At 39.9% G+C, this 13,938-nt stretch overlaps 1 protein-coding gene across 1 annotated transcript in view; it reads left to right on the top strand.

Annotated features, from left to right (window-relative positions):
* The first annotated feature begins 35 nt into the window (after window positions 1–35).
* Window positions 36–13,938, top strand: part of NUDCD1 (NudC domain containing 1) — a 37,720-nt gene continuing 23,817 nt past the window's right edge. The window contains exons 1-2 of the mRNA XM_053983980.1: window positions 36–222; window positions 9,358–9,512. Of these exons, the coding sequence (XP_053839955.1) occupies window positions 105–222; window positions 9,358–9,512 (273 nt within the window). The 5' untranslated portion in view covers window positions 36–104. The remainder of the gene's footprint in view (window positions 223–9,357; window positions 9,513–13,938) is intronic.

Here is a 13,938-nt window from a genome sequence, read left to right as displayed (position 1 = left end):
CGCCCGCGCACCCTCTTCCCGTGGTGCTCCGCGGCCGCTGCCGCGCGTTCCCCGAGGGCCCGCGGAGTTGCCGGCGCTCCCCGAAGTTTTCCCGGAGCTCCGGGATGGCGGGCGCCGCCCACTGCTCCCTGCAGGCCAAGCGCCTGCTGCTGGACCCCAAGTTCGAGGGCTACAAGCTGTCGCTGGAGCCGCTGGCCTGCTACCAGCTGGGTCTGGACGCGGGTGAGGAGCGGGCGCGGAGTGGGGCTGATCCCGCCGGGCATCCCTAGGGCAGCGCGGGGGGGACGGATCCCGCCGCGTTTCCCTTCGTCCCCTCGCGGTGCTCCGCGGCCGGGCCGGGCGGCGGCCCTCGGTGCAGGGTGCTCCCGAGCTGGGGACAGGCCGGCCCGCAGCCCCGGCAGTCCTGCGCCTCTCGAATGGCGGGGCTTTCAGAGACCGAGCGCTCCGTCTCGGCTCTTCTCGTTATAGTTGCTGCAGTTGGCCAGGGCCGTCCGGCCTCCTCCCCGCCAGGTGGCTCCGTGGTGGACCGAGGTCTCTGACTTGTCACCTCGGCCTTAGCCTGCTTCTGGTGTGCTTAGTTCCTAAATGAGTAAGGAAACCTGTGTCCTAAATCTGCTCTTGCTTGTACAGGCAAGGTGAGGCCAGATGACCAGCTGAGGTAGTTCACAGCGGAGTGTGAACGGAGCACATGCGTTTTAGAGAAATCCATATGAAATTAACGTCTTGCACAAGCTTCAGCAAATTAGCTGGTTTTCTTTCTTACTCTGCCCAGAGTTCAGAGGTGGATCTTCATGCCATGCATTCCATACCCTGCTTTTTCTGCCAAGCATCATTAGTATTTGAGATGCTGGTCCATTAACAGGCTAATTCACTGAGGAGTACATTAGCACAAAGTCCTGTCGGATATGTGCCTACAATCTTAGCCATGCCCTGAAGTATCTCAGCACTCTACATTTACTGCTTTGAGAAATTCAGGTCTTTTTGTAAGGTGGATAAATTAGTTTGGTTTTCTTTGTAAAGCTGAGACGGTAAACACAATTTGTGTGGACTAATCTTTGTCTCTATATATTTACTGAACAATATACCTGTCTACAGCGTGACCCATTACATGCTGCTTTAGTTTTGTGTAGAACATACTGTATTCTTAGTAGATCAGAAAGGTATATTTGCCATGCTGAGTTGTCAGCAGTAGGAAGGAAGCTTTTAGATAAATTTTACATTGAAGGTTATGTGAATGAGACTGTGAGTGTATCTATGGTAGGACTGGAAAATTAAACAAGAGTAACATTTTTACTGTAAGACTGCTGTAAGCATCACCGTTCAAAAGACAGCCCAAATGTGGGTGAGTGGGTGTGTGTTATGAGTGTGTTGCAGTTGTGTCAGATAGCAGCAGTGTAGCATTGGTGCACTCCCTGACTTTGTCTCTTATTTGCTGTTCTGCCCATGGTCAAGCAACCTTTGTGGTTCTTGGATAGTCAGTTGTGCACCTGTTCTAAATAGGTGAGGATTAAAGATCTTCATTAAAATACATGAACAATGGAGTTGCTAATGGAGAGATGGATTTACTCGGCTCTTGTCTGTTGAGATATTTTACGTAATGGTTACAGAAACTCGTGTAATAGAGGATTGCTATGTGTGACCATGTTCTTTTCTTTTCCCACTTCCCACAGCACAAAGACCCTGACTCATTTCTGTCTGACTTACTCAACTGTGCTACAAAGTCACTAACACTAACTCATATTTCCTGTCCTGTGTGCGCGTATCTATCTATCTAGATATAGATACTGGTCGTCTGAAGAGTGGAAAGTTTTTATTGTTCTTGTGTTTTGGAATTGTATCAGTGTAAACAGGAAATATATCAGGCCTTATATCTGTGTTCCAGATGTTTTGATTGAAGCCTACTCTTCGGCTGTACAGCTGTCTCTTTCTCCTTGCTGGTTTTCTTTTGTGTTTACTCACAGTGCAGAGGTGTTCTGTACCTGACTTTTGTATTTCCCAGTGCCAGTGGTCTACGCATACGTTAGATTTAGGGTATCCTTCCAAAATTTGATTTTTGTGTTGTGCAGGAATAACGGGTTGAGTTGTAGAGACTGTGGATGGTAGTGGATGTGTAGGCTGTGCCTTTTTCAAATTACTGTGTGGGAGAAGAAACCAGCATTGTGTGGGAAAGCCAAGAACTTATGCTTTCCAGCACACTTGTGTGCAGATTCAAAGCCTCTAGAACATGATGAAGAGCTTGGTAGTTTTTGGATTATTAAATAAATATTTGTCACTGTGTGAAGAATTTGATTTCATTTCCTTAAAGTGGGACTGAGTGCAATAGCTAAAAAAAAGTCTAATGTTTAGGAACACTGTCAGTACAACTATTTCTGATTTTATTCACAACTGTTTGCAAAAATAACATAGTAGAAGCTGGAAGATTAATATAAAAAGGCAGTTGATTTTTTTGTTTTACAGAAGAAGATTGAATGAGTTTTTGTCTCAAATGACCTGGGATTTGTAGTTCTGCCTGTGTGGTATCCCAAATTTGGTGGCAGTGAAGAGGAATATGTGAGTTTTAGAGTACTTGGAATACATGACAATAAAAAGAAATAAGTGCTTGTTCTTAAGTAGAAGTGATTTTTAAGTCAGCTGTAGTTGAAGTGTTTATGCAGTGTTATTACAAACTTTCTTTGTTGACTTGAGAGTATCAATCTTCTTTCAGTATTCTATCTCTGTTTTTATATTTATCTATTTTCGTGAATTTCATTGCTAGCTATAAAATCAAATGACCAAAAATACTGCCCTGTGGAATTGATGCAGAGTTCAGCCTCTGGAGCAAGTGGATAGCAGCATGTGGTGGTGTGTGACAATTTGTGGTGCTTGTCTTGTTCCTGAGGACTACAGTGAGCTTCATTTTCTGACTATCATGAAAAACTTAGTGTTCAGTTCTAATATGCCTTCAACTGGTTGAGTATGGTTGCCGGGAATTTGCTGTGGTCAGATGTGCAACTGACAAAGAAATACATTTAAAGAAACTATTTATTTATTAGATCTGTGATAGAAGGTGATTCTGTAGTCAATTTCTTAAAATGTATGGTCACAGTGAAGAAGACTGGGGGAAGTACGATACCTTTCCTTCTCATTTGAATACTATGATTTGCGTGTTCTTCTTTTATTCCTTATTCCAAGCCATTCTGTCGTAGTTAATGCTAAACTGTCACAGTCATTTGTTTTCTCATTCTCTTCCTGGTAATATATTTCAACTAGTAATGAGTCCTGTATTATTAGGCTTTCAATTCCTAGCTCTTCACTGTAGATTTTGTCTTTCTCCTTACTTTTTTTATGTTTATCTCCATAACTTATTTTCAAATGTTTCCTTTGCATTGAGTTTTGTAATGCCTTTTTTTTTTAGATCACTGAATGTTTAGGAGGGACGAATAAGCATCTTGGTTGTGGTTATCTCTTCTGCCCTAATCTGAGCTCAGCAGAGTCCAAAGCAGAGATTGTGGGGCAAATCCTTGTCTCCAGCAAGGAACATGTCCAAGTTGCACAACATTTTTAAAGGATCAAGACCTTTGCTGTTTACTGGTTAGGTGTCTCATAATTCCTTTTCCTTTCCAGAGGCTTGGAATTTATTCAGATGTGGATATCCCTGATCCCCTTCCTCTCTATCTCGTCTGTTTGGCAGGACCATTGTACCTCTAATGTAGTATTGGATGCTTTTCAGTATAGCTCCAGCTGGAAGGCAGAGTAAACATTTGCTCAGAGATGGAGCTGCTGATGCAAACCAGGAGCATATAGAGAGAATGCATTCCTTTAATCACAAAGTGCATTCATCAGTTTTATCACTTTTTTTTGAGAAATGGTGGTAATGCATGCTGCTTAGAAGGTCTGCTTCAGTGAAAAGTTGCTCATTACATGGAAAATTGTTTGTGATTTTTTATGGAGCAAAAGGCACTGGTATGTTTCAAACATTTACAGAGATTTTAATTTGCATTTTCCATTTGCATTTGAAAAATTAAATATTAAAAAAAGTGTTTAAAGTAGTGTATGGGCAATAGTAAGAAATTGTAAGCTTTTTGAGACATTTACAGCTGTAATTCATAGAAGTTTAGGTCTCAGGTACATATTTACTCAACAACAACGAGATGCTGCCTTTAATAATAAAAGCATTGTTTTTATAATTAAAAGAAAAAGTATTAATGCAGGGTTAGAAGGATCTTTGAATGCTGATACTAGAAAATAAATAATCTCTTCCACTAATAGACCAGTGTGTCTGCAATACAAAATTGCTTCCACTGGGTGGCATTGCAAAACAAGGCATGACATACAAGCATGTAATATTTGATGCCACAAAATATGGTGGTATAATTACTTTGCATGTTTTGCAGTTTTGTAAAGTTGCTTTGGTGTATTCAGGAAAACATTTAAAAGATGGAGGGGCTGTTTGGGGTTTGTTCCTCACCCTTTTTTTTGTCCACGTTTCTTTTTTTTTCACCCCATTTCTGCTTCATAGTGTTTGGTGGCAGATGTAAGACCTCTCTATTCATTTAAAGTATAAGTTCCTTGAAGGTGTTCTTTATTCAGAGAAGATTTTTTTTTGCCTTGCAGACTCATAATTATAATAATATTTAACTAGGGATCTTATAATAACAGGTTAGGGATGTGTTCCTTCTTCTGTTGATTCTCATGAATTGCTTTGTATTTAGTGCTTTTGCTTTTAAGTAAAGCATTGTGAGTGCAAATCTTTTCTTTAATTATGTTTAAACTATTTTGAGTCAAATTATTCTTTTAAAGCATGGAACTAGTAGAGATAAATACAATTCTAGAAAAGTAGCATAGTTTTCTTTATACTGGTCCAAAATATCCCATGCAACTAGGGTTGTTGGGACATAATATTTAAAGCTGAGATTTAGTTTATACATTTTGTATACATACTTTCTTTTCTGGTGTGAATAGCAGTGTATGAATCAATGTTCCTGGGTTATCATGGTGCAGGTGTGTTTATCAGAAATTTGAAAGAGACCATGTATGGTTGAATAGCTGCCATTGACTGCTGCTTTTTAATTGAACCCAAACAGACTAGTGAGCCTATTGAGACTGGTGCATTAGTGTGACTCTTAAAAATCACATAAACACAAAACAAACAAACAAACAAAAAAAACCCCCCAAAAAAAAAAAAAAAAACCAGGGAAAAAAACCCTAAAACAAACCCAAGCCAAACAACAACAAATCAGAAAAAAATCCTGACTGAGCAACCAAATTAAAACTCATAAAACTGTGTAACTGTGAGATTAAATAAGGTGATGATCTGATTGAAGTATTTCTTCTTCTCCATTTATATTAACTTACCTTTCTCTGAATTTACTTTATTAAAAGTCTCCATCTCTTTTCTCCTTTACTTTTTTGCACTCAGCTCTATTGGTTTTCTCTTTCTTTTGAAGGACCATCAAGAAACCTTGAATCTTGAAGGCTTTAGAAAGGAAAGAATGAATTTCACCCTAGTGTAGAATTTTCTATAAGCTATGTTAAATACATGGTATGTGATAGCAAATGGCAGTTGTGCACAGATTTCACAGTATGGGTTTCAATTAATGGAGAATGGAATAGGTTATTTAATTGCTTCATCTTGGCAGAGCTACACATATGTATGATAGCAAATGTTCTGAAAGCACTTGGCTATCTAGTTTGAAGTGTTTCTTGACAAGACAGGACACATTTGTCAGATTTGCTAGTTTAAAATCACCTATGTTTTGTATTGTTTCTGACTTCTGTTTATGTGGAATTAATTACATATTGCAATCATACAAGGGATTTCAATCTCCTATTCCTGACCCCCTTTATTATTCAGGGCTTATCAGAACTACAGTCTAGAAAACTCAAGGACAAAGAGCTCATGTTCTTCCAGATTTTATAAAGTTTATCACCTTACAATCAGCTAATCGATAGTTTATTGTTCCAATAATCTTAGTGAAAACTTGTACATTTACTTCAGGAATCATCTAGTTTGGAGTATTAAGACTGTTTAGTTACAGTTCTGACAGGAGTAACATAACTAGGGGAATGGGGAGGGAAAAGTGGAGAAAGGAAGCCTTATCATTTCAGGGTTTTTCTGCTAAAAAATCTTTACATGTTTCTACATGTATATTCTAATTTCATAGGATCAGCTATACAGGAAGTAGACAATATGTGCTTGGTTTCACTGAAAATAATCATCCTAGATTACATTTGGTTTGGTCTTTAATTGTTTACAAAACATTCATATCACCTCTTGTTGTGCTGGGAAAAATATCTCTGTGATAAAGCTTGGTTACACAAACAGCTTTAAAATGCATTTTCACAATATATTCTTTTTTTTTTTTATAGTGTAATTTAGAGTAAAATAGTCTAATTAATTAAAGTAGGAATTGGAATGAATAGCAGTCCTTGCTATTAAGGCAGGTGTATTTTCTTCTCTATCCTTTGTTGATATTCTAGCTTGTTTTGAAGGGCCATAGCTTGTGGAACAGTAATTTATTAATTGCAGAGGTACGGAAATCCCTCCTGTGTGGTGAATATGAATAATGATTTGATCTGGGTGGAATTAAAACTGGTGGTTTGCAAATATCAACAGTGATTAGGAGTCTAATTGCTAATTATGCTGGCATTTTGCAAGCATTTTGTATAGTATGACTAGATTTTTTTATTAATCAGGCAGTATAATCTTGCATAGTTTCCTAAAGCCACTCTTATGTTAATAGCCAGTGTCTCTAATGGGGCCTGTTCAGAGCCATATAGGGATTTTCTGGTTGTTGAGTTTGTGATAGCTGTGCAGTGGCACTGATGGCACTGCCAAATGAGCTGCTCTTTGCAGAATTGGTGTTCTGCCACAGTAAACTACTTCTGCTGCAGTTGGGTTTAAGTCGATGCTAAAGAAGAGTAAGAAGTCTGAGTGCTGCTGCAGAGAGTTGTCAATGGTCCCCATTAGGGGGTGGGATGGAAGTGAAATAATGGAAGTAGATTTGCTCTGTTTCTGAGCAGAAAAGGGAAAAAAGTAGAAGTTGAAAGATTAGGAGCTGCAATAACTGTGAACTGCTGCTATGAGAAGGATTAGCCTTGAAGTGCTTTCCCCATGCTCTGGGCTTGAGCACTAATCATCATGGACTGACAGAGTTTAGTGTAACTTTCCAAAGGATTTTTCTTGTGTGAAGTTCAAGATAAGTTCCCTGCAGGAAAACTCAGAATCCTGGGTTGACTGTAGTGGAGAATGAAGTGGAGTTCTGGTCTATCTGAGACTATTTACAGAAGGATGGACTAGACCTAGCTAATGTATTTTGAGATGTCAGGACTACAGCTGCTTCATCTCTGTATAGATATGGAATAGGAGTAAAACGGCTGCACATAATTTAAATAAAAACCTGGTTAGTCTTTGGCAGATAATCCAGTTCTGATTACTGGTAGTTGAGTAGATGTCTTCTGTTAGGAAAAATCTTGCTCAAGTGAATGACTGTAGGTAGCATGCTTCTTGCCTTGATGAAGGTAGTATTCTAGTGGACAGCCATTCTTTGCAGCCTCTTTCAATTAGAAAAATTTAGTCTGAAATTTTGATGGTATCTTGGACCTTTCTAGAAATTTCAGCCTCAGAGTGCTAAAAACATGGTGGGGGGGGGTTGTTGTTTGTTTGCTTTTGATTTTTGTTGTTATTTTGTGTTGTGCTTTTGGTTGTGTTTTTTTTTTTTTTTTTTTTGTAATTACTGTGGACTAAGTCTGCTTTGTACAGTTTTAATCTTTTGCCTTGCAAGTGTTGGTAGAGTAGTCCAGAATTTAAGACCATGAAATCCATGTGGTTATATGGAATATTTCTTTTGGCTGCTGTTTTCCTAGAGTAACTATAGAGCAGACTTTTTTCCTTTACTATAATGCGGAGTAGTTTTGACATTGTTGTTGCTTGTGTGTAGATACATGTTTCATCCTGTGAGGATTATTGATAAATTGGACCTCAACATGTGCTGGTGAGAGACAGGGTGGAGGTGTATTGGGTTTGCATGGCAAGGTTTTGGTAACAGGAGGGCTACAAGGGAAGGCTTCTGGGAGAAGCTGCTGGAAGCTTCCCCCATGTCTGACAGAGCCAATCCCAGCTGGCTCCAAGATGGACCTGACACTGGCCAATGCTGAGCCCATCAGCCATGGTGGTAGTGCCTCTGGGACAATATCTTGGAAAAGTATAGAGAACTGCTGCACAGGAACTGCAGCCAGAGAGAGGAGTGAGTCTTTCTGTGTGAGAGAAACCACTCTGCAGACACCATGGTCAGTCAGAAAGAAGTGGAAGGAGGTGCTCCTGGTGCCAGAGCAGAGAGTCCCCTGCAGCCTGTGATAAAGACCCTGGTGAGACAGGTTGTTCCCCTGCAGCCCATGGATGCCCACAGTGAAGCAGAGATCCACCTGCAGCCTGGGAGGGACCCCATGCTGGAGCAGGTGGATGCATCTGACTGAGGCTGTGATGGCATGGAAAGCCCATGCTGGAGCAGGCTCCAGGTAGGACCTGTGACCTCATGGGGAGAGGAGTCCACACCACAGCAGGTTTGGCAGCAAGACTTGTGACCCTGCTGGGCTGATGAAGTCTTTCCTGAAGGACTGTGACCTGTGGAAGGGAGCCGCTCCAAAGCAGTTTGTGAAGAACTGCAGCCTGTGGAAAGAATTCACCTTAGAGAAGTTTGTGAAGGGTTGTCTCCTGTGGAAGGGACTCCATGCTGGAGCAGGGGAAGAGAATGAGGAGGAAGGAGAAGCAGAGAGGTGTGATGAAATGACCTCAACCTCCATTCCCTATCTCCTGTGCCACTGGAGAGGGGAGGAGGGAGTGACCAGTGGGAGTGAAGTTGAGCCTGGGAAGAAGGGAGGGTTGGGGGGGGATTGTGTTTTAAGATTTGGTTTTATTTCTCATTACCCTGGTCTGATTGGCAGTGAATTAAACTGATTTCCCCAGATTGAGTCTGTTTTGCCTGTGACAGTAATAGGTGAGCGGTCTCTCCTTGTGCTTATCCTCCTCGTGAGCCTCATGTTTTCTCTCCCCTGTCCAGCTAAGGAGGGAAGTGATAGAGTGGCTTTAGTGGGCATCTGGCATCCAGCCAGGGCAAACCCACCACAATCGGCCACTGTAAATGGTAATGATGATGAAATGATCAAAGCAAATGACTGCAGTGGCCTTCAGCGTGGATGACTTGCTTTCCGAGTTTATGGTGAAGTTTTAAACTATGTATACATTATGTATTTTTCTTCAAATAAAGCAAAACTACAGAATGAAAATGGAAGAATTATTTTTAAATTATTAGTTTGAATTTTAAATTACTAAATTGTAAATAAATAATTGTTAAAATAGTTTTTTTCTTTTCCCTCCAGCTGTAGCAGAAGTGCAGCTTCGTGATGATCAATATACCCTTGACCACATGCGTGCTTTTGGCATGTATAATTATCTTCACCTTGATTCCTGGTACCAGGATAATGTCTACTATGTTGATCAGTTTGGAAGGGTTATGAATCTGTCAGTGACTCTGGTAAGAATAAAATCTGTTTTTTAAACCACTGAATTGGAAAAGATGGGAGCAGATGAGATAGAAAATATTGCAAGCAGGATCAAAATGCAAAATTTGGGGGAAGCTATTGCCAGGAAGATAAGTGGAAGATATTTCTATAAAAATACATTTCAGCAGGAAGGATAAAAGGATTTTAAGTGAGGTTTCTGACTTCTTTATGTTAATACTATTGCATTAGTGTTGCTACAGTGTGTGTTGCAATAGCCCTGTCCCCCCGCTTAAGGGGACATGAGCACTCAGGATTTGAAGATGCTTGTGGCCAAAAGGAATAACAAGAGCCAAAGGGTTCACAAAAGCTTACAGAGGCTTTTTAGTGAGTTACACATTTGGTATAGAAATGGAAATGTTAGTCCCTGAACTCCTAATACAAACACTGAGCAGTAGGCTGATGGGATGTTCAGGGTCCAGGTGGTGCTGCCTGGGCTTGGTGGGGGTACCTGTTTATGGGTCATTTTCTCCACTTGGAAAATAGGTGAGTCACTTTCTGTACAGCTTAGTTATCATGTAAAGTTTGTTCTTTCAGTCCCTTCTGGAAATAGATTGGAGGGCTTAGGGGGTCTCTGGTGGTCTTATCTCCCCCCTGCAGTCCATGTCCACATGCACTTCTCCGCATTGTTCCTATATGCGTGCTGTACTGTGCTGTGCTTATCTCTAGGAGCCAGAACAAGGATGTTTGTCCCAGAAGAGTGCTATCCTGCCTCTATGTGGCCCCTGTCTCCAGCCTCATCCTGTTCTTTCTCACAGTGTGTTATTACCAACAAGCCTTGGTTGAGTCCACAGTCCATAGCTTATGGCTATCACTGCTGGACACATACACATTAGCTCTCTTTTAGGCTTCTACATAGTGTTACATCTGCTTCCATTCTGGGCAAGATAGACATGACAACAAGCTGAAGGAAAGGGAAGATGCCTTTTTTCTAGTTGCTTTTCTCTTTCTCCCTGACATTACTTGATGTTTGTTTGCTAGCTTGAAAACCCAGTTATTGTATATATGCTAGAATTAGAAATGCTTAATCTAGGCTTCATTTGTTGGAGGCAAAAAGATGCTGGCGGCTATGAGGGAAGTTGAAATAGTGTAAGCAAGCTAGGCCAAGTCTAAAATTTCTGCTTTTATACTGGTGGTCCTAAGTAATCAAATTGTATTTCTTTTGAGCCATTTTAATGCACGGATGCTTTCGTTTCCTTTACAAAACGATACTTCATTTCAGAGAGGGGAGGACATGGTTCTATGGACACCATGTTTCTGGCACATACAGTTGTAGTGCTTGGGCATTAAGAAACAAAAGACTGTGTGGAAAGGAAAATACCTATTGTCATACTACCAGACTTGTAACCCTGTCAGACAAAAGAAAACACAGGGCTATGTGTGGGTTTTTGAGAGCATGTGGCTTAGTCTGTGCAAGGTTCTGGGGACAGAAATTACTAGGTCAGGACTAAACTAAGAAAAATTCTGAAACTGTAGTTTTAGATTTTCAGGAAATAAAGGTTTCCAGAGGATGGTAGGGTGAGAACTGAAGCTGCAAAATATTCCTTTGCTTTTCACAGTATACAGCAGTTGGAGACATTGGCAGACTCTTTCTGTGACAAAATAATCTTCTAGGACTTCTTCCAAAAGTTTTCAGATCATCTGGATTCCTAGTAGAAGCATCTAAAAGAAAGCCTTCTCTTAACAGTGGCTTGTCATAATCTCATTTTTTGTTTTATCCTCTGAGGTTGGTTAACCCTGGCTTGCTGCTGGATACCCACCCAAATACTCTCTCACTCTCCCTATTCTACAAGATGGTGAGAAAAAAAGAGAGAGAAGCTTGTGAATGAGGATAAACCAGGGAGATCACTTACCAGTTACCACGATGGGCAAAGCAGACTTGACTTTGGGGAAAATTATTTAATTTATTGCCAATTAGGACTAGTGTAGGATGGTAAGAAAGAAGGTCACACAAAGCTTGTACCAGGAACAAGCTCCATTGTTCAGAAACTTGTACTTGCTCCACTGTGTACTTTTTCATGGGCAACAGTGTGGATATCTGTCCTCAGTGAGTTTCAGCCTGCTTTTCCATGGTCTGCTCCAAGGGCTGCAGGCAAACCTCTGTTCCACTGGCTTAGCTGACACGCTCAACTATCTCCAATCGAGAGTACAGTGGAGCCAGCTGGAAGTGGCTATATGTGCACTGGGCAGCCCTGGCCCCTCCTCACTGAGGCCACCCCTGCAGGTCTCTGCCTGCACAACACAGACACCCAATACATTCCTTTATTAGAAGGGCACTATGTGTGTAAATTTATTTCTTAGCAGATAAAATATTTTACAACAGCCTATAAACTGACATAAAAAATATTCTTCCCTAGGACCTATTTCACGATAATGGCATTTGATTAATATCTGGTCACAGGTTTTGGTTCCACCTGAAGGGGAAAATAAAACTGATTAAACTGTGAAATAAATAAGGCACCATCTTGTGTCCTAATACATGATACTGTGCTGTTTTGCAAAGGAAACATGTTTGCATATGAATAAAAAGGAATGTGTGTTCAGAAACGTCAACAAGGTGTCTCATTACAAATGTGCCCAGCCATATATTAGTTAAATGTATATTAAAAATAGCATTGGTTTTGGCCAAGTACAGCTTAAAATTAATGTCAGTCTTTTTAAAACAGAGGATGAAACAGGGTAATGTGTTCATCCTAAAATCAGAGTGAAAGAACACATAGGCTTTCTAACACATCATTATTTCTGGTTTTATTTCTTACTTTAGTTGCAGCTTTGATTCTAATGACAGTGTGTTGGTTATCCATATATCATGAATTATCCTTGCAACTTAGGTGTTTAAACAGATGTTATCTGTGAAGGGAAAGAAGTGCACATAACACCTTGCCACTGGCTCAAAATCACACATAATTGAAAAAAGAAAAGTAATCAACACAAGCAGTTCTTCTGTGTTGATGGATGAGTATTCAGGTGGGTTTTTATATCAGATTGAGGAAATTGTTACTCTAACTTGTCTGGAAATACTATATAATAGCTTTAACCTTCTCCTGATACAGCTGTTGGACTTTTTTCATTCAGTATGCCAGCAGCAATCAATACTTTGCTTTAAACACCCAGTGCGCAGGGTGTCAGGATTACTGATTTCAGATTTTTTAATTGGTCATGTTTCTATTCATCTGACTCAACTTTGTTGATTGCTTGGTGTTTGTAGCGTTCAAACATAGCTGCAGAACATTCAAAGTTTTCTCCTTTAGCAGTTGGACTTGGTTTCTTGACCTTAAACTCTTCTTGCAAAGACAACTTGGTTTCTTTTTATGCTCAGATAATCAAATTGAAAAATTGTGGCAATAGGAACTCTTCTCACACTTAATTAAAATCCTTAATGGTATATATCTTTTCATCTCTTTAATTTCCAATAAGAATTAGCTATGGAATGCTGTTTCTGTAATTTTCAGTTAACTTCAGAACAACTGTTAGTGGCGCCAGACACAATGTGGGAATTCTATTTGAAACAAGTCAGAATAAGAAAGCAGACAGAGAACAACAAAATGTTGTGTTTGAGAGTGTTAAATACTTGTCTCTTTGTTATTCAGAATGCTGGGTAAGGACATTTTTTCAGTGAAAGAGATGTGTCAAATGCCTCGGTATTTTGATTTTTCATAAAAACTTTGTCTTGTATTTGTTATTTCTACTTTGTGGGAATTGCCATATGATTTGTAACCTCTTTTTCCCTTTCTTTTTTATTCCTTTATTCCTTTCTCATTCCCAGTTATTTCCTTGAAAAAATTAATTTTTATTTTAAATCTTTTACAAAATTTCCCATGTTTGTACGGTATTGCCATTTAGCCCCAGCTGACAACTAAGTACAATGCAGCTGCTTGCTCACTGCTGCTCCTCCATCCCCAGTAGGATGGCAAGGAGAACCAGAAAAGGTAAAACCCACACATTGAGGTAAGAGCAGTTTAACAATTTATATAAAGCAAAATTTAATAATAATAACAACAAAAATAATAACTGTAGTGAAAAGAGAGAGAAATAAACCAAGGAAAAACAGGTGATGGACAATACAGTTGCTCACCAGCGCTGACCAATGACCTTAGCCAGTTCTTGCTGGTATAATACATGACTACAGACTCTCACCATCCCCTCATGCTTCTGAAGCAGGGAGTTATTATTATTATACCCGGTTAACCACCTAGTGAACAAAGAAACAGTCAGTCAAAAAGCTGATCTGACACAAGGGGATTGAGAGGAGGTTTTGTTTCATCTTCAGGGAAGTCCATCATTTTTATTGTCAGAATGAGATTAGAGACTGTTCTAATAAATGCCTGAGGTTAAATTAGTGAACAGAAAGGTTGTGAAGAAGATAATTTCCTTTCTTGCCTATTGAAAGAAAATTTGAAA

The sequence above is a fragment of the Vidua macroura genome, chromosome 1 (assembly GCF_024509145.1).
Source record: "Vidua macroura isolate BioBank_ID:100142 chromosome 1, ASM2450914v1, whole genome shotgun sequence".
NCBI classification, from domain to species: Eukaryota; Metazoa; Chordata; class Aves; order Passeriformes; family Viduidae; genus Vidua; species Vidua macroura.
This window is presented reverse-complemented; position numbering and strand designations above follow the sequence as displayed.